General features: G+C 31.8%; 1 protein-coding gene across 5 annotated transcripts in view; it reads right to left on the bottom strand.

Moving 5' to 3' along the window:
- The window catches only part of Fsd1l (fibronectin type III and SPRY domain containing 1 like), a 67,382-nt gene that overhangs the window by 33,355 nt on the left and 14,472 nt on the right, over positions 1-19,555 (bottom strand). For 4 of the 5 annotated variants that reach the window (XM_071600803.1, XM_071600806.1, XM_034636755.2 and 1 more), the window contains exons 2-6: positions 18,059-18,154; positions 14,731-14,862; positions 11,766-11,867; positions 5,614-5,636; positions 1,068-1,189 (exon numbers count right to left, since the gene is read on the bottom strand). In XM_071600803.1, coding sequence (XP_071456904.1) covers positions 1,068-1,189; positions 5,614-5,636; positions 11,766-11,867; positions 14,731-14,862; positions 18,059-18,154 — 475 coding nt within the window. The remainder of the gene's footprint in view (positions 1-1,067; positions 1,190-5,613; positions 5,637-11,765; positions 11,868-14,730; positions 14,863-18,058; positions 18,155-19,555) is intronic. The other variant, XM_071600805.1, reaches the window with a different exon arrangement.

Below are 19,555 nucleotides of genomic sequence, written 5' to 3'. Positions count from 1 at the left end.
CTTCAATAGATAAATGGATAAAAAAAATGTGGCATATATATATATATATATACAATGGAATATTACTTGGCAATAAAAGAGAATAAAATCATGGCATTTGCAGGTGAATGGATGCAGTTAGAGAAGATAATGCTAAGTGAAGTTAGCCAATCCCCCCCCAAAAATGCCAAATGTTTTCTCTGATATAAGAAGACTGATTCATAGTGGGGTAGGGAAGGGGAGCATGGGAGAAATAGACGAACTCTAGATAGGGCAGAGGGGTGGGAGGGAAGGGAGGAGGCAGGGGGTTAGAAAAGGTGGTGGAATGTGATGGACATCATTATCTAAAGTACATGTATGAAGACATGAATTGTTGTGAATATACTTTATATACAACCAGAGATATGAAAAATTGTGCTGTATATGTAATATGAATTGTAATACAATCTGCTGTTTTTTTATATATATATATATACATATATATTTAATTTGTAAAATGAAAAGACAAAAATTATTTCATTCTAATGATTTTGGAGACTAGAACAGTCAAATATAAATCTGTCTTTTGAAAATTAAGTAAAAATCTGAAAAATGCCTTTTAAAGACCTCTAAGATAACTTAGCAATTCCATCCAGCTTTATACAATCACATAATATGCCAACAGCTAACATCCTCTGAGCTTTAACTATGTGCCATATACTATTATACAAATGCCTTAGAAGTATCAATTCATTTAATCCTTACAAAAACCCTAGAATAATATCACATTCTAAAGAAGCAGAAATGAGGCAAGTCAAATAACTTGTTCAGGATTACATGGCAAGTATACAGCAAAATTCAAATCTAAAAAAGTTTGGTCTAAAGACCCACTGTTAACCATCAAATGATACTCCTTAATGGTATTCTTGAAATAGAATATTTACTACCAGTAAAATAATTCTCTAAAAATAAAGACTACCAAATTTAAATATTTAGTGGAATGAAGAAAAAATCACACTATGCTTCTTTAATATACCAATGTTCATTACAGAAAAGCATTGCAGGAAAAATTTTTATTAAAAACTGTACATGTAATACATGCTGTTTACCTGGCAAAAACTTCAAAGTTTGCAGCATCTGTCTTTCCTGAGAGAAATCCACCATTAAGTGAGTCATGCTGTCACTGACCTTTGGTTTCAAAGAAAGGCGAAAGGCTGAAGCCATTGTGACTCTATGGTAAACACAAATATACTTTTTAAAACAGAAGAACAAGAAGTATCAAATCATTTAATGTATAAAATGAAAAGACAAAAATTATTTCATTCTAATGATTTCAGAGACTAGAACAGTCAAATATAAATCTGTCTTTTGAAAATTAAGTAAAAATCTGAAAAATGCCTTTTAAAGACCTCTAAGATAACTTAGCAATTCCATCCAGTTTTATACAACCGTATAATGTACCAATATCAATAAAAGAAATATCCCATATAAATAATCCTTACCAGACCCAACCTTCATCTGAACCTCTGTACACTCAATCATACTGACCTCCTGATGCCACCCCCACTCCTTTTCACATGCCAAATAGTGAAGTGTATATACAACCTGATTCAAACATTCTCCCCTGTAGTAATAGCTACATCGTGTACCCTACAACAAGAATTGAAGCAGATGGATATAATATTGTATAGTATAGTACTACCTGTTAAAGACATGCCATGGATGAGAAAGGAAAAAGGTGAAATCATGACCAGTGAATATCATACCAGCAGAGGTCACTGATCTGTCAGCATTAGCTACATACATGGAAGGATATTAAGAGAAACAGCCCCATGGAACTACATGCCATGGAAATAATAGGACTTCAACAAACACTTACTAGATGAATGTGAAGTTAAAAAAAAGAATGAAGCCAAGCTAGATCTTAATTTGTCAATAGTGTAAGGAAACTATTTTCAATTAAAACTGGAGATCAAAAAAAACCCTTTTACTATCATTATATTTCAAATTAACAGTAAATTTCCACAGGTGTTACAAAGTCCTTTATAATCTTTGATCAAAGAATGGTACACAGAAGCACTATTCATGAATGCATTCTCCTAGTACCTAATTTGGGAGAGAAAGTAAATAGAGATGGAAGAACAAAGGGAACCAGGCCACGCCTAGTCAATCAGATCTATCAAATCTAACCAAGACAGAGATGTATTTACTTATTTGGAAATGAAAAATGTCAAAATGTTGCTGTTTTCAGTTATTTACAACTAAAAAAGTAATCACTACACAACAATGAATAAACAGTTGATTTATTTACCAAAAAGAAAGTGCTACATTAAAATCAATTTATAGGGAAGAGAACTCAAAATGACTGCTTACTGTATTGACAAATATAATGCTAGTATTCCACACTTATTACATTAAGCTGTTTATTCTCAAATAATAAATTTCAAATTATATCAAGAAGTTAGGAATAAACGCTTAGTCTTGTATGTTGTTCTTTATAGTCTCAAGTATCCTTTGAAGACATCAGTAAGAGTTACATTAAAATAGGTTCTTACTAAACACTCTCTAAATCAGTGAATGGGTTTGAACTTACTTGGTTTCTTCTAAGCCTGATAAACAACATGACTCTTTAACGAGAAATGCTGAGGGAAATTATCAGAAAGTATTTTAGAAAATTTAAAATATGAAACCTGCAAAATCTATAAAACTTGATTTAATCACTATAAGTACAAACAAAAAGAATGTCTACCAAAAGTGGATTAGAAAGGTTTAGCAAAGCCTAAAATAAAACTGGTTCCTAGTCAATGAAAACTTAAAAGTTCAAATGAATCAATTCAAATGTGCAACCATGCTACACTCTTTCAATATCTTTTATTTTTAAACTGAATATATTTAAACAAATGTGCCTCAAAGCCCAAATTACAAATCTCAAATTTCTAAATCATCTCTAGAGATTCATGTAGTTAAGCATGTTTCACCTTGACTTGCTTATGAGTTTACTTCTAATAGTATCAGCTGAACTCAAGGATGGCTTCCTTCTTTTTGCAAAGAGAAAGCAACTATATAAAACACATGAACACATTTAATTTTCTCAGACAACCTAATTTGCCTCTCCTCTTCATGATCCTTCTCTTCCAAGAACCAATAATTCTCTCCCTTTCTCCTCTTTTTTTTTTTTTGTGGGGGGTATACTGGGAATTGAACTCAGAGGCACTTTACCACTAAAGCTACATTCCTCATCTCTTTTTAATTTTTTTTTTTTGAGACAGGGTCTCGCTAAGTTGTGTGGAGCCTCACTAAATTGCTGAGGCTGGCCTTAAAATTATGATTCCCCCTTTCTCAGTGTGCCATCACACCCAGCAATAACTCACTCTCTCTCTCTCTCAACTAATCATCTTCCCAAATTAACAAGTTCCCTAAGTTATACACCAGTGATTTTAAATTTTTGGAAATATGCCATGTATTATTTCTCAGTCTTCAGTTTTCCTTCTCACTCCTGCCATTCTTTTACCTTAAATCATAGCAAATGATACTGAAGTTTCAATATACTTTTAGTTCATTTTAAAAATCTTTAGTGGGATTTATTGTTACATCTTTGTACATGCACATAATACAACAATATAATTTGGTCATTTTTAAAAATTTGATTCCTTGCTCAGATTTTAAATTCTTCCTTAAAATTCATCTTTACATAAGAGAATAATCCCTTCTTAGCTTGATGAAACAATATTTCATTATGACTATATTTTAAAACTATTTTCATACTACAAAAGGTAATGATGGAATTCTAGAAACTCGTTTTCTGAGAGATCAGAAACTATATTAGGGAAATCTGGGTTTTATGAAGCTAAAATCATGTTTAAATAATTAAGCTAAGACCCAGAAACACTCCTCAGGCAGGAAGCAAATACTTTGTAAGTAGCCAAAAAATTAAAAAAAAAATAGATATAAACTTTGAGCAAAACAAATTAAAAAGTGAAATTTTCCCTAACAGAAATAAGGAATCCTGGCCTGCTGGCTGAGAAGAGGAAGTAAAGTCAAGCTTCAGTGAAGAATACAGTCATGAAAGGTGCTCATAAAATAAAATTATGCCAAATCTGGACAAAGAGAAAGAGATCAGGAATAAGGACAGAATTCTGGGAAGCACAACCATACAGAATCTTGAAATGAAGATTTTGCAAGGTCTCTCACAAGGTCTTTGGACAGCCCAAAGTCTGATTAGGAAGTGACTTCTAATACAAAAAATAAGGAACCAGAGGAGAATGTAACAGAATAGTAGCTAAACAGAAAAAATAATCTAGGCAGAATGGAATTTGGATTGCTCATAGCAAATTCCAGCAGACACAACTCAAATCTACTTCATTAATAAACTATTGTATTAGTCATTACTCATATTGCTAATGTTTCACCTTTGACCTCTCATAATCACATCAGGAATGGTGGCATGTGCCTATAATCTCAACTACTTGGAAGCTCAGATAAGAGGGCTGCTTGAGCCCAGGAGTTTGGGTCCAGCTGGCCAACACAATGAGGCCTTGTCTCTTAAAAAAAACAATGAAAAAATAAAATAAAATAAAAACTTCTCATAATCTTTTTTCTATATCCAGGATGTATAAGAACAACCTATACCTTTAACTACTACCTGATGTAAAATATAAAAGATAAAAAATTAATATTTGTGCTAAAAATGCTTTTACTACTGTGTAAATCTTGCCTTCTAGTCAAATTAAAAAATAAGAGAAACCAGAATTGAAAATTCCTGCAAAAATTAACAATGGCTACACTGTTTTTTTTCATACAATCCAAAAGGAGTATTTTCATGAATTATCTGATGAACAACAATTTAATATAAGATTCAGAATAATGTTTGAAGAGCTTTGCCTTTCAGAAATTCTTATGATCCTCAGATGAAGAACCTTAAGTTATGTTCTCTCTACAGACAATGCTCAATGACTGGTCAAGCAGACCAAATCCATTCCTGCTGTGTGAACACAATCCAAATGTAGCCAGCAGCAATTTAAGCATTCTGATATATTCATTTCGCAACTGCTAAGTTCTCTTTTTTATTATTACCTCTACCAATGAGAAAAACATTCTAAGCTAACGTCTTTAATAATTTTCTCTTCCCACAGAACATAAACTAGATAGTGATGGCATTAGAAACAGAAAGAGATGGCACCAGGAACAGGATAGAATGAGAATACAAAGGTGTTAAAGAGTGAAGTATAAGAACTTTAGCTATTGAGGACTTATTTTAAAATACTGTGACTTCTCTGAAAATAAGATCTGCTTATATTTAAATCTAAAAACAATGAAAATGCATTCCAGGAATACGTATTTTTAAATTATTCAAAATAGTACCCTCTCCACTAATACAACTAGTTAAGAACTTTTGTAAAACTAACTATATTATTATACCAGAAATGAAATTCTTTTGGAAGCACATAATTGTCCATAACTATGTTCTTGAAACACATTTTTTAAAAAAAATCTTACTGATTACCCCAAGAGGATATAGAGATATCTTTATTTTGTAAAAATACTTGGCCATTGGGCATTTTTATTTAAACCAAAATTCTAATAAAAAACTATTTCTGAATTTCATTTCTGACTTCAATATTGATACTTAAATAAAATATAGTTTTTATACCATACCTATCCTTGATCTGTCTGGCAGCCTTGAAGCAAATCAGGGAGAAGAGAAAGAAGGTAGTTAGTGCTTTTCATGCGAGTTTCAATGGCAGTGACATGCAAGAAAAGTTAGGATATAAACCCTGCAATAGATTAGTTGTTCATATTCACCAAAACATAAATTACAGAAAATCTGTACCGTTCACATAAGTTTGCATGATGTGATGTTAGAACTTAATAGAAAAACCAGACCCCATATAAATCCCTTAAAAGGAGAAAAATTTAACACTCCAAACTAATTCTAAATGACTTTAAATGTTTTTTCTTACCTTAAGGTCATTAAAACACACCTCCATTTCATTCAGTCTGACATTTTTCAACTAGAATAAATCTCTTTATGGGACACACACTTCTGTGCATCCTAGTGATTTTTCTTGTACATGTCAAATCTGTTCTTTAATTTTTCTTTAGAGATGTTTGAGTAGATAAGAACTTTGCATTCTAGAGTTTGCCTGCTAATGTACAAAACTAGGCTGCAGCTTACGAGTCTTTTACCCCAAAGAATTAGGTTGTAGTGCCAGAAATTCAGATGAGGAGGGACCAGAGAAGTACTTCTAGAAATGGGGTCTTTCTTTCCCTCAGGTGATTTCACAGAAGCTGCAAACTTTAACCTATTATACATATGTCTTATTTTTTTTAGGTACAAGTTTAAGAAGGGGACAGAGTTATAACTTGGTGTTGGTCCAATCATGGAAAAACAATGAAAATGCAAAAACTATTGGCCTTTTACATTTGTATACAATATAATATAGCCAAAAGTTTTCTCTCACACTATTAAGCACAGTTGATAATATATCAAAGGTAGAACATGGCCATTTTGCTGAAAACTCTATCCCTAGTGCCTAGCATAATGCCTGGTATGCAGTAATCGTATTATTTAATTAAATTTAATGTTAATTAGATGTATATAGCTATGCTTCTTTGGCCTTTCTCCTTCAATTCTAACACTGATTCTACTTTTGGTCACTTTTATAACCACCCTAAAATATTTTAGTCTGAATATCACTGAGATTTCAGAGATAATTATGTTACACAGTTCCAGCATTACCATTATCCAACTCTGTAACCTTGTATACTAATCATTTTATTTCTTTACTAAGGGATTTTGATCCTTAATGATTCTAAAAGTTCTTTCCAAGGTCTTTATTCTACAGCAAACAGTCCAATTCTGTGGAAGGCATCTATATGTGTTTTAAGACATGAAACTAGTTTGGTACCAGGGATAAGAAATGTAAAGAAAGTTAATTATACTGATTTTTAAAAATTACTGTCATAGCTAGAATTACAAAACAAAGATCTTAAATACAAGGGAGGGAAAGAGGGGACTCCTCTGTACCTGATATTTCTTTACACATGGAGGAAATGCCATTAGCATTACTCCTTTAACCTTTCTAGTCCCTCATTTCTTCTTGGTAAGTAATATGACTTATTTGATTATGAGTTTGAAAGGACAAAATAGAAATGAGAAGTTCAGTATCTTCCACTTTTTCTGGCAGTTTGTTTGCCCACAGAGAATACATGTTGTGTTCCTTCCCTCTCTGCTTTCAGTTTCACTGAAAGAGGACCCCCACCCACAGTAAACTGAGGTAGCCACTGTTGAACAAATGTGGGAGGGCTAGTCTGTCTAATTCTGGGATTCAATACTAAGAAACTTGCCCAATGGTATAACTCATATTATACAATATTATATTATCAGCATTTGGCCTTTTATCAGTTTTATTGTTTTACCTTAACTCTTAATTGGTTGTGAACTTTGTTGGAGGAATGCTACTTATCAATCTCCCTTATATAACCCAATGATATGAAGATCATTACTATTTTTTAAACTGACCAAGATGATTCTTTTTTATGTCTAGTGTTGCTTAATTTAGTGAATCATTTTTCGTGTTTGTGTGTATGTGCACATATGCATGCATGCTAAGTTTTTATGGTATTATTTCATATATCACATTGTGAAAAAACAGTAAAGGAATAGTTGAAAAGTCAGATAATCTAGGAAAAAGGGTTGTCTCATATATTTATATGTTGATAAAATTGAAAATTCTGTGACTCCTCTTCCAAAGGTCAAATTTTATTGTATGTATACTGTATGAAGGCAGAATTTAAGAAATTATAGCTCAGCTGGTACAGTGCTTGTCCTGCATGCACAAGGCCCTGGGTTCAATCCCCAGCACCATAAAAAAAGAAATTATCTTGTACAATAAGAAAGAAAAGTTTCAAAATCTAAAGATATTTCTCTAAAAGTGGCCAATTTTAAGAAATGTCTTAAAATGGAAAATAAATTTTTTCTAGAATTTCTTCTCCCAAAGCAGAAAGCTAACCAAAAGATACATATTACTACACAGCTTGATTCCTCTATTTCAATTTCAAGAATGATAAATTTTATTAATTAAGAATTAAGCATCTGGTACTTAATTAAGAATTAAGTACCAACTGATCCCAGGATTTACCATAGCTCTGCTGCTTGCATATTTATTTTTTATCTGCATAACTCCATTTAACGAGTTATGAAGAAGTCTCAGTAAATGCTTAAACTTATTTTAGGTTATGGAATTGTATATCACTGGAAAGCTTCTAAGAAGCATTAGTCATTAGTTACATCACTACTCAACATCACTATTTAGGTCTCTGAAACAACTCATTACTTCTACATTTATTCGTAATATTATCATTTTTGTCTTGTTATACAAAGGGGAAAAAAAAGAGGTAGTTTCAAAATACTATTTTCCTTTAGATAAAAATCATCATCCTTCTAATGATTCCATACATCAAAAGTTTTATATTTTTTACACATATATTTATCTGTTCATAAAAGAACTTTTAAAAATCACAATTGTTTAAAGTATTTGTCACAAAATCACAGTAAATAACTTGAAACAAACTTTGAAACTGAGGAATTCATATAAAGGTGAAAACTATAGATTGAGCTATACATAATAAATATTTGTTTTTAAATTGCCTTCAAAATGAAAGAATGTTGTTGAAGGTCCTCTCCTCTCCCAGCATTCCTGACTTCAACCAACATGAGTAGCTTCCGCCAATAATTTTCCCTTGAAAGTGCTGCGTGAGTTCTTTTCTTGTTTTCTCCTCCCAGTGGCCAGAGCCTGACACTTGCTGAACAATATTCCAGTAGTGAGTTATTTTGAGTTAGAAGAGAGAAATATATTAAACCCACTTTAATGTATTTATCTGTGGTAAAATGCAGAAGGCACTGCCCCCCTTTTACCCTACTCTGCACTTTTTATTCTACTGTGGGCACTCATGGGTAGGAAACAATTCGCTCACTTCTAGTCTGACAACTGCATTGTAATGAGGTGGCAAATTAATTATATTGACTTGGAAACTGTTCTGCTGACCCAACTCTTTTCATAGGGAGAATTCAAGGTCTACATTCAGGGTTAGAATAAGAATATCATCTGAAGAAAAGGATCCAAGCAGTGTTCCACAGGCAAGTTATTAGCAGAGAAGTCAGACTTGGTAGAGCTTTGGCAACTTGTTCATCCAGCAATAAACCTAATAATTTGTATCCCATTTGCTGGTGATCGTTCTGCATATACTTACTATCAATCAAACTTCTAGTAGGTTTTTTTTTTAAGTAAAAATATGTTCAAAAATCCCATCCTATTTGTGCTATTTCTATTTGCTTACTTTGAGATTGTATGATGGTGGTGAACAGAGCAGCTTCATGCTGAGGTAAGGCAACATGATAATGTAAATATTAGTAGTAAGATACTCTTAAAGATAAGAAGTATGATAGGACCCGTTGCCTGGATTTTTCCTTAATCATTTGTTTTTGTTCCCATGAACTATTCTTATTAATTTGATTTAAGCACTTAAATATTCACAAATAGTATGCCTTAAAAGAATTTCTTTTTCCAGATATAACAATATGCTATTGGTCTAATAATTAATCTTAAAAGTCCTCTCTTTATTTTGTCAACAACTATGTGTTTGAAGCAGGCCTACAGACCACTGCAGATGGATAAGGAAGTGATACTAAGAAAATAACTTCAAGCAGTTAAGAATTTTTCTTGAATAAACTCACATTTCTGGTTAGGAAAGAATGACAATTCATTTCTTCACCTCTCCAAATGGTTTAAGATACAAAGAAGTACTATAAAATGCTGGGAGAAGAGACCAAATTAGATAATGAAAAAAGAAAGTGGCATATTAAGAAAATATTTTTAAACCACAATGTGATTTATCAGAACCTTTCCAATTTACAATTTTTGGGAAAAAAATTTAAAAATAGAAAGAACAAAGAAGAGAGAAAGAGAAATGTGCAGCATTTGAGAGGAAGAGGAGAGAACTATACTGAAAATGTCAACAAAAAGAGAAACTTGAAATAAATAAACATTTATCACAGTTTTTCCAAGTAATAGTCCTATTTAAACACAACTGAGTTCTTGTGTTCACATTTTTTAGTTTTCCTGTCTTCTTCACTCTAGGACTAACTCCTGCTGTTAGGATTAAACTGGCCAGAAACAGTTACCCTACTCCACCAGAAGGGGAATCTGTTGACAAGTAGGAATTATTAAAAAAAAAAAAAAAACCCTAAAAATTAGAAGAACCGTGTTCAAATTAATAGTCAACAGACTCTGAGTCACCACTGTGAGCAGGGAATATAAATTCCTGTTCATGAACTCCATATAACAATGATTTTGATGACTCAAAATATTATTATTTTTTTTTTACTTTCTGCATGTTTCTTGGCTATGTTCCAGATATTTAAGTTTATCACGTGAATGCCCTGTATATAGGGGACATCTCATACTAAAGTATTTTGAAGAAAAAGTTTCCTCATAATTCCTTTTCACAGCAAGTCCTACCAAATGCAACAGTAAACTTTTTACAACTCACCTACAAATCTAAGAATTAATTAGTGTAGTAGTCTACTTTGATTTATGTTGTTAAAAGAATAAATTAATTTTTAAAGTTCATCTTTAAAAATGCAAAGATTTAGGGTAAAAATGTTATCAAGGAGTTTTTTTCTACCTCAAGTTCACAGGAAAGTCATAGAATGAAAACATTGACTAGATACAAATGGACTATAAAAAGTACCTTTCTAACATTAATAAAATTCACTGCCTAGTCCACAATTAGGAACATCAAACTTAAATCTAATCCTGATAAACTATACAGTAACATTTTGTTAATTATATAGTTTAATTTCCCCTAGTTCATACCTTGTCTTTGCTAATTCTACATCCTTGAGTTTTAAATTGATAAACTGAAAATCATTTTAAAATCACCCTATTTAAAATAAGTATAGGGGCTGGGGATGTGGCTCAAGCAGTAGCACGCTCAGCTGGCATGCATGTGGCCCGGGTTCAATCCTCAGCACCACATACAAACAAAGATGTTGTGTCCGCCAAAAACTAAAAAAAAAAAAAAATGTTAAAAAATTAAAAAAATAATAAAATAAGTATATAATTCAGAATCCTTTAAATGAGAGACTCTAAGTTAAAACAGAAGCAAGCTAAGCTACCTGCTTTTACTCCTTTTATTTCTATCCAAACATACTCTTTAACAAGGACCTATTTTTTCATGTTTTAATAAAACATTCAATTAATTAGGCTAAATAACAGGACATTTGTCTCCAATAAGAAGTTTCACAGGGTTACAATGCTTATATGTATCAATTGATAATGTTTTCCCAATCAACTCTTAGAAAACTAGTTTTGAACCACATCAATGGTAATACCAATCTTCTTTCCTCGGTCATGAAAAGTCTAAAAGAAAGTTATGACTCCATTCAAGTACATAAGTACCTTTAAATAATTACCAATAGAGATATAACTAAAAGGAAAGTAACTTGATTCATCTGAATTGAATAGTAAAGAAAAATTAAACTAAAATAGTTAACGTTTTCATGATCCCAAAGATACATACTAATAAGTGTCTCCTTTAAAACAAAGCAGCTTGAGAAGTTTGCATTTTAATTATCCAGAAATCCCAAGCTTCTTCAACATTAGAAATGACTGAACAACAAAATGAAAAAAAAAGGGAAAAAATAAAATAAATTAAAAAGAAATGAATAAACAAATCCAAAACTAAAGGAGTTAACTCCTTTATAAAGTGCATTAAATTTTTTTCATAAGTGTTTTTTTTTGTACCTTTGAAAAATCTTCAGGCTCCTTTATATCTAAGGACCTTGTCGCAAATTCTAGCAATTCTTCAGAATTCTCCAGGGCATTATTACATTGACTAAGCTGATTCTAAGGGGGGAAAAAAAACCTAAATCATTAATATGAAGTTTCTTATTGCCACCAGAAATTTAAAATATACATTGTTATAATAAATTTATAAATGATTTTAATAGCAGTAATGAAAAAAAATTCAGAGAGCTGCTGAAGCAAGATAATCATGACCAGTCATATATTCAATAAGCTTATATTATTTTAATACTTTGTATTTCTTTCCATAATTTATGTAAAAAGCTTAGCTTTGTATGTATAAAGATAGAATTTAAAACAAAAAAGAAAAGAATTATAAACTACTGGGGCCAAATTTATTTGAAGATTCTTCTCTACTAATAAAAGTAGTCAGAAAACTATCTACAATTTAAATTAAAATAACAATCTACCTTAAGACAACATCCTCTGTAATGAAGACTAAATTTCTTAATGATAACTATTTAAGCTAAAGTTTGTGAAATGAGGTACAGGTACATTCAAGTTGAGCATCACTTATCACACTATTCAAGAAATGCATACTACTAAAATATTAATTAAAATTTCCAAGACTGGATAGCACAAGAACTACAATTCAAGTACCTAGAATTAAATAGGAATGAAGAGAAACAAAAGAGGGGAACTGTTATAGTGATATGCTCAGTCTTCATGCTTACATATTAATTCCACCTAATACAATCTTATTTAGTTTTCTCTTTCACTTTCTCTTCTTCCCTTCTCAATTGTAGGTCATGTGAAAAGATTGGTAGTGATTCCACAAACAGAGAAACAAACCAACTACTAGGCTTTTAAATGTATATAAGATTCTTCTTCAAAATATTTAACTAGTCTCTATTCCATATTCAAGCCTACTTATTTTCCCTTTTAGATTGCATTAAAAGCCATACTACCAAAAAGCAATATCCAGATTCAAAGCAATCCCCATCAAAATACCAATGACTTTCTTCACAGAATTAGAAAAAAAAAAGTGTTAAATTCATTTGAAAGAAAAGGAGACCCTGAATAGCCAAAGCAATAATCAACAGGAAAAGTGATGCAGGAGGTATCACAACACCTGATCTGAAATTATACTACAAAGTTATAGTAACAAAATCAGCATGGCATTGGCATTAAAATAAATATGAAGACCAATGGAACAGAGTAGAAGACAGAGATAAACCCACATACTTATAGCCGTCTGATACTTGACAAAGGTGCAAAAAATATATTTTGGAGAAAAGACAGACTTTTAACAAATGGTGCTGGGAAAACTGGACAGCTATGTGTAGCAAAATGAAACCATATCCCTATCTCTTACCCTGCACAAAAGTCAAACTGAAATAGTCCAAAGACATAGGAATTAGACCAGAAAGTTTACAACCATTAGACGAAAACATGGGGTCAACACTCCATCATATAGATGTAGGCACCAACTTTCTCAACAAAACCCTTAAAGCTCAAACACAGGGGGAAATCTTCATTACACCACATATTGCAATACTGCATTTGTAACAAAAGCAAAAACAGATAAATGGGACTTGGAATAAATTCTGATAAGGGGTTAATATCCTGAATGTAAGGTTATGGGATATAGCTCAGTACTACAGCCCTTGCCTAGCATGAGTGAAGTTCTCTAGATAAATAGTTAAATTAAAATATACCCAGAATGGGCTGGGGTTTGTAGCTAAGTGGGAGAGTGCTTGCCTAGCATGTGTGAGGCACTATGCTCAGCACCAACATATAAATAAGTAAAATAATGGTCCATTGACAACTAAAAATATATTTAAAAAAAATATTTACCCAGGATGTATAAAAAATTCCTACAACTTAGCCAGACATGGTGGCACACACTTGTAAACCCAGAGACTCGGGAAGTTGAGGTAGGAGGATCGAAAGTTGCTGAGATCAGCCTCAGCAACTCAGCAACACTCTGTCTCGAAATGCAAAGTAAAATATGGGGGTGGGGAAAAACCTGAATAGGCATTTCTCCAAAGAAAACAACAGAGATGATCAACAATTCAAAAAGATGCTCAGCATCTCTAATCATTAGAAAAATGGAAATCTAAACTGTAAAAAAACAACTACTATCAAACAAAACAAAACAAACAACAACAACAAAAAAAAAACCCAGAAAATAAGTTGGTGAGGATGTAGAAAAAAACAGAACTCTTATGTACTGTTGGTAAGAAGGTAAAATGGTATAGCCACTATGGAAAACAATATGAAAGTTTCTCAAAAAACTAAAAAGAGAACTACCACATGATTAGCAATCTGACTTCTGGGTATACAACAAAAGAATTACAGGAGCATCTTAGGTTTATACTTGCACAACAAAATTCACCAAAGCATTATTCACATTAATCAAGAGGTAGAAATATCACAAACGTTGACAGACAGATAAATGGATAAAAGAAAATATATACACACATGAAATATTATCCAACCAGAAATACAGGAAATCTTGATACATGCTACAACACAGATGAACCCTAGGGACATTATACTGAGTGAAATAACAGTATCACAAAAGGACAAACACTTTACAATTCTACTCATGTGAGATATCAAGAGTAATCAAAACAATGGAAGAGGAAACAGTATGATTGCCAGGAGCTGGCAGGAGGGGAAAATAAGGAGTTTTTGTTTAAGGGGCACATAGTTTCAGCTTTGTAATAAAATTTAAAAGTTCTTAAGCTCTGTTACATGATAACATAATTACAACATTTAAAAAACATCTGAAAGTAAATTTTGTTATTTCTTAACCATAATTTAAAAAAGAAAGTTTGAGCAAAGTTAAAAACCATTCTTGAATAAAAGTTTAGTTATACTCACAAATTCACTAATTTTTGCTTTCAACACATCAAGCATTAAATAGAATATTCAGACTTAAATAGCTGCAGGGTCTCACCTGTAACTCGTGTGATTTACGAGCTTGTTCTTGCTTGATACTATTAATCATACTTTCTTTTACATCATCCAATATAGAGTACAAACTATCAAATTCTTCATCTAACTCTGAAAGTATGTTAGAAGAATTTTCCTGTTTTAAAAAACAAAACAGAATGCTATTACTGAAAAGCCTTCAAACATTTAAGAACTGAAAGGTATACACAAAGGGGAGGACAGGTTTCTATTACAAACTGCCAAAGCCCAATGTAAAAGTAAAAACTTCTAAATTTCATTTAAGGCTTTAAAAAGAGATGAATACAAAAAGCTGGCTGCTAATGAGGAGGGTGGTATTTTAGCTATGCTGGAGTTAAACTGCCTTTTATGTACTAACCCAAACACTCTTTACTTTTATAAAACTGCTTCTACAGGACAAGAAATAGGTTGTTTTAAAGTTCCCAACTTTATCTAGACCTTCAGGCTCTAAGGCAGTTCCTAAGCCAGTGGTTCTTAACTTTTGAAGTATTAGCAGAATGACCAGCAAAGAATGTTTTATCATTTTTTTATTTATATATGACAGCAGAATGCATTACAATTCTTATTACTCATATAGAGCACAATTTTTCATATCTCTGGCTGTATACAAAGTATATCCACACCAATTTGTGTCCTTATACATGTACTTTGGATAATAATGTCCATCACATTCCACCATCATTTCTAAACCCATACCCGCCCCCTTCCCTTCTCCTCCCACCCCCTCTGCCCTATCTAGAGTTCGTCTATTCCTCCTATGCTCCCCCTCCCTAACCCACTATGAATCAGTCTATTTATATCAGAGAAAACATTCGGCATTTGTTTTTTTGGGATTGGCTAACTTCATTAGCATTATCTTCTCTAACTCCATCCACTGATCTGCAAATGCCATGATTTTATTCTCTTTTACTGCTGAGTAATATTCCATTGTGTGTATATATCACTTTTTTGTAATCCATTTATCTATTGAAGGGCATCTAGGTTGGTTCCACGGTTTAGCTATTGTGAATTGTGCTTTTATAAACATTGATGTGGCTGTGTCCTTATAGTATGCTGTTTTTAAGTCCTTGCCAGTAAAGAATTTTAATAAAATATTGCAAAGAATTTAATTCAGCAACTCTGAAAAACAGTTTGGGTATATAGGAACAGGGCTGATTTGTGTAAATTTTAAAATTCTTTAGGTTATCTAAAACATTGCATTTACATAAAATATATAGAACTTAAAAGACTATGAGCAATTCACTACTAGATCCTATGAGATTTATCAAACATTGAATTTTGTGCCAGAAGGAATATCAGAAATGATCTCATAATTAGAATTTGTAATTGAACTCCTCCTGCACTTTACAAACTAAAATATAGATAAGTGACTTTTCCAAAGCTACACAACTAGTTGTAGCTGCATCATCAATAAAGCATTCCAAATCTCGACTTTCCAAAGTTCTTATTGCTTCATTAAGCAGGATGCCACTATTTTAACAAGAAATACCTTAAAATATTTGTGAAATCCCTAGATAGCAAATCCACCTTTGCAACAATTATGAAAGAAGAAATTCCCTTAAGGCATTTTTCAGCTTTGATAAATCATTCTATTAAGAGAAGCAAACTGGCATTGGTTAAGATGTCTTGTAATATATCCAAACTTTTGATTATAATGTTTATAAAATCCAGACACCATCTCAATATAGTCTCACAAAAAGTAGTGTTCACCATTTTTATTAGTTCATTTATAAAAGCAAAAACAAGCTTTGGAGAAGGAATGCAGAGTCCGGAAGGCAGAAGATTTACATCCCTCATTAACCACTAGTAACAGTGCAACCTTGTAAAAGCCACTTAAATTCCTATAGTGAGATTTTTTTCCCCTTATTTTCTTTTTCAGATTGTCTGTTGTTAGTATACAAACACTACCAAATTTTGTGTTGATTTTGTATCCTACAATTTTACCCAATTTATAGGTTTAACAGATTTTCATTACAGTTTTTAGAGTTTGCTACACATAAGTTTATATTATCAATTCCACTTCTTCCTTCCCTATTTGGATGTCTTTTATTTCTTTTTCTTATCTAACTGCTCTGAATAGGACTTCCAATACTATTTTGAATATAAGTGGTAACAGCAAGCATCCTTGTTTTATTCCTGATGGTAGAAGAAAAACTTTCAATTTTTCATCACAGAGTATGAGATTAGCTGTGCACTTGTCATATATGACCTTTATTGTGTTGAAGTACATTCTTTCTACACTGAATTTGTGGGAGAATTTTGAACTATGAAAATATCCTGAATTTTGTCAAATTATTTTTCTGCATCTATTGAGTTGATCATGTGGTTTCTGTCCTTCGTTTTTATTAATATGATGTATCATATTTGTTGATTTACACACATATAAGGAACCATCCATATATAAGGACGAACTACACTTAGCCAGAGTGAATAATCTTTTCAATGTACTGTTGAAATCAGTTTGCTAATATTTTTTTGAGGATTTTTGCATCTATATTCATCAAGGATGTTGGTCTATAGTCTTTTTCCTCTTGTTGTATCCTTGTCTGGCTTTGACACCAGGGTGATGCTGGTTTTATAAAATAAGCTTAGAAGTAATTCCCTCCTCTTCAATTTTCTTGAAGTTTGAGAACTAGTATTAATTTTTCTTTAAATATCTGATAGAATTCAATTATAAAGTCATCAAGATCTGAGATTTTTTTAAATTATTATTGATTGAATTCAATTTCCTTACTTATTGGTCTGTTCAGATTTCCTATTTCTTCCTGATGCAGCCTAAGAATCAGTTTATCTTAAGTTTCCTTCTACAATCAACATCTGATGAAAAACACATGGATTGTCTACTCAAACCTGGGACCACTTCCTTAAATATTCCTCTTCCTCCTAATTGGGCACTTTAACTTTTATGTTTTATTTTTGTCTATTTCATGTAGACCTCTTATCATCTACATTTTCTTTCTGCTATTTACTGTAAAAAAAAATTACTTGCAGGTACGTTGTAAGGATACAATTTGCTCCTAGTTGGAATTAGAAAAGAAAAATATCAAATAGAAAAATACGAAAGTGAGCACTGTAATATTCCCTAGCAAGTACTCCAGAGTTTTCCTTCTCCTTTACTATTTGATTTTTCCACAAATAACACAGGAATGGCAAGGAAAGCATTTTTTACTGTATTTCCCATTTAAAACACCCTGCTCACAGCTCCATTAGCAGAAGTGTATTTGTATTTATAAATGTAAAGTATATTTATACTTATAATTTGACTCAATACTCATTCATTGTGATATTTACATAAATTTAATTAAGACTCATACCTGAACTCCTCTTAATGTTTGATTTAGTGTATCAATAAAGTTCTGAATTTCATCATTTTTATTTGCCAGAGTTGAAATGATCCTTTGTAGAGCTTCCTAGGATTAAAAAACAATTTAAATATTTCCTTTCAATGAAAAAGAACTACAAATCTTCTAACCATTTTCTAAACAAACTTTATGTAACAGCATATTACATAATAAATAGAAGCAAGTTTCTTCTTATTATTCACATTTTCCTAAGGCCTATTAATTCAAAAAATGACATATATCTGTACTATTTTTAACTCTCTAAGTATATACCTTAATCACCCTTCAGACTGAAAATGATCAGTATTATTCCTATCAATATTATTATTTGATGTTATAAGGCCATGGCAATGGAATAGAGTTAAATCCTTAAATGCTATAAAAACAAATAGAATTTCTAATATAGCATCAGGAAATGAACAATAAAAGCAAGGAAACACTGAAATTTTTAAAAGTTGTATCTACTTATAAAAATTAAAAAACATTTTAGAAATATTAATCTAGGTAGTAAATTTGCATCTAGAATAATATTCATAGTAACATTTATAGATGCTATAGAATCACATAAAATAAAAAATTTTAGTAGTAAATACCCAAGACTTTGATAATACTTCCTACTTAAAACACAGGGTTATTATTTAACTTCCTTAAACTCAAGTTCAGTGCTATAAAGTAAAATTTTCTGCTATGACAGAAATGTTCTATATTTGTACTCATGTGGTAGTCCCCAGCCACATACAGCTAACAAGGTCGTGAACTGTGTCTAGCACAACTGAGGAACTAAATTTATTTTTTAACTTTAATTAATTTCAGTTTACATAGCCACACAGGACCAGTGCCAGCACAAGCCCAGATGCTTAATAACAGCAAAAACCCAACAAGGTACTTGTAGTCTCAGTAAATATCATATGTACTTTTCCTGTAGAATTTTTCCCAAAACAAAAGACTTATTTCTGAAAGTACCTACAAGTTTGTTTAATAAAACTCATAAAATTTGTGGGACAAAGATTCTCCTCAAAATATTATGTCAATCAAAGGTTATATATATATATATATATATATAAAGAGCCCAGGAATAATCTAAAAGAAATGTTTTATAAATGTTCATACAGCGTATTAGTGAAAAATTAGATTACAACAGGTCTAATTTAAGTGTCAAACAATCCCTAAAAATAAGGAGATATTATCATCCCTGTGCTCAGCCTAAGGGTTCTCTGTTATATTCATTTACCTACACTATACCTTCCCATCCTCCTTCTTATGATATTTTAAGATAGTAACACAGTGAAGTTGTGTTATGAAAAAGACCAATGACACACCAAGAGTTAGTTGTTTATCCCTGTCAGTGATTTTCCCAGAACTAATGCACCAAGAGTCAAATCCAAAGACAACAAAAGAATAGCAGAGTGGAGCCAGGACTTTGGAGAAGAGTCGACACAGTTAAAGGGGTCTTAGTGGTGATACCGATAT

The sequence above is a fragment of the Marmota flaviventris genome, chromosome 13 (genome assembly GCF_047511675.1).
Source record: "Marmota flaviventris isolate mMarFla1 chromosome 13, mMarFla1.hap1, whole genome shotgun sequence".
In the NCBI taxonomy this organism is placed as follows: domain Eukaryota; kingdom Metazoa; phylum Chordata; class Mammalia; order Rodentia; family Sciuridae; genus Marmota; species Marmota flaviventris.
Note: the sequence above shows the minus strand (reverse complement) of the source record. Positions and strands in the feature narration are given on the sequence as shown.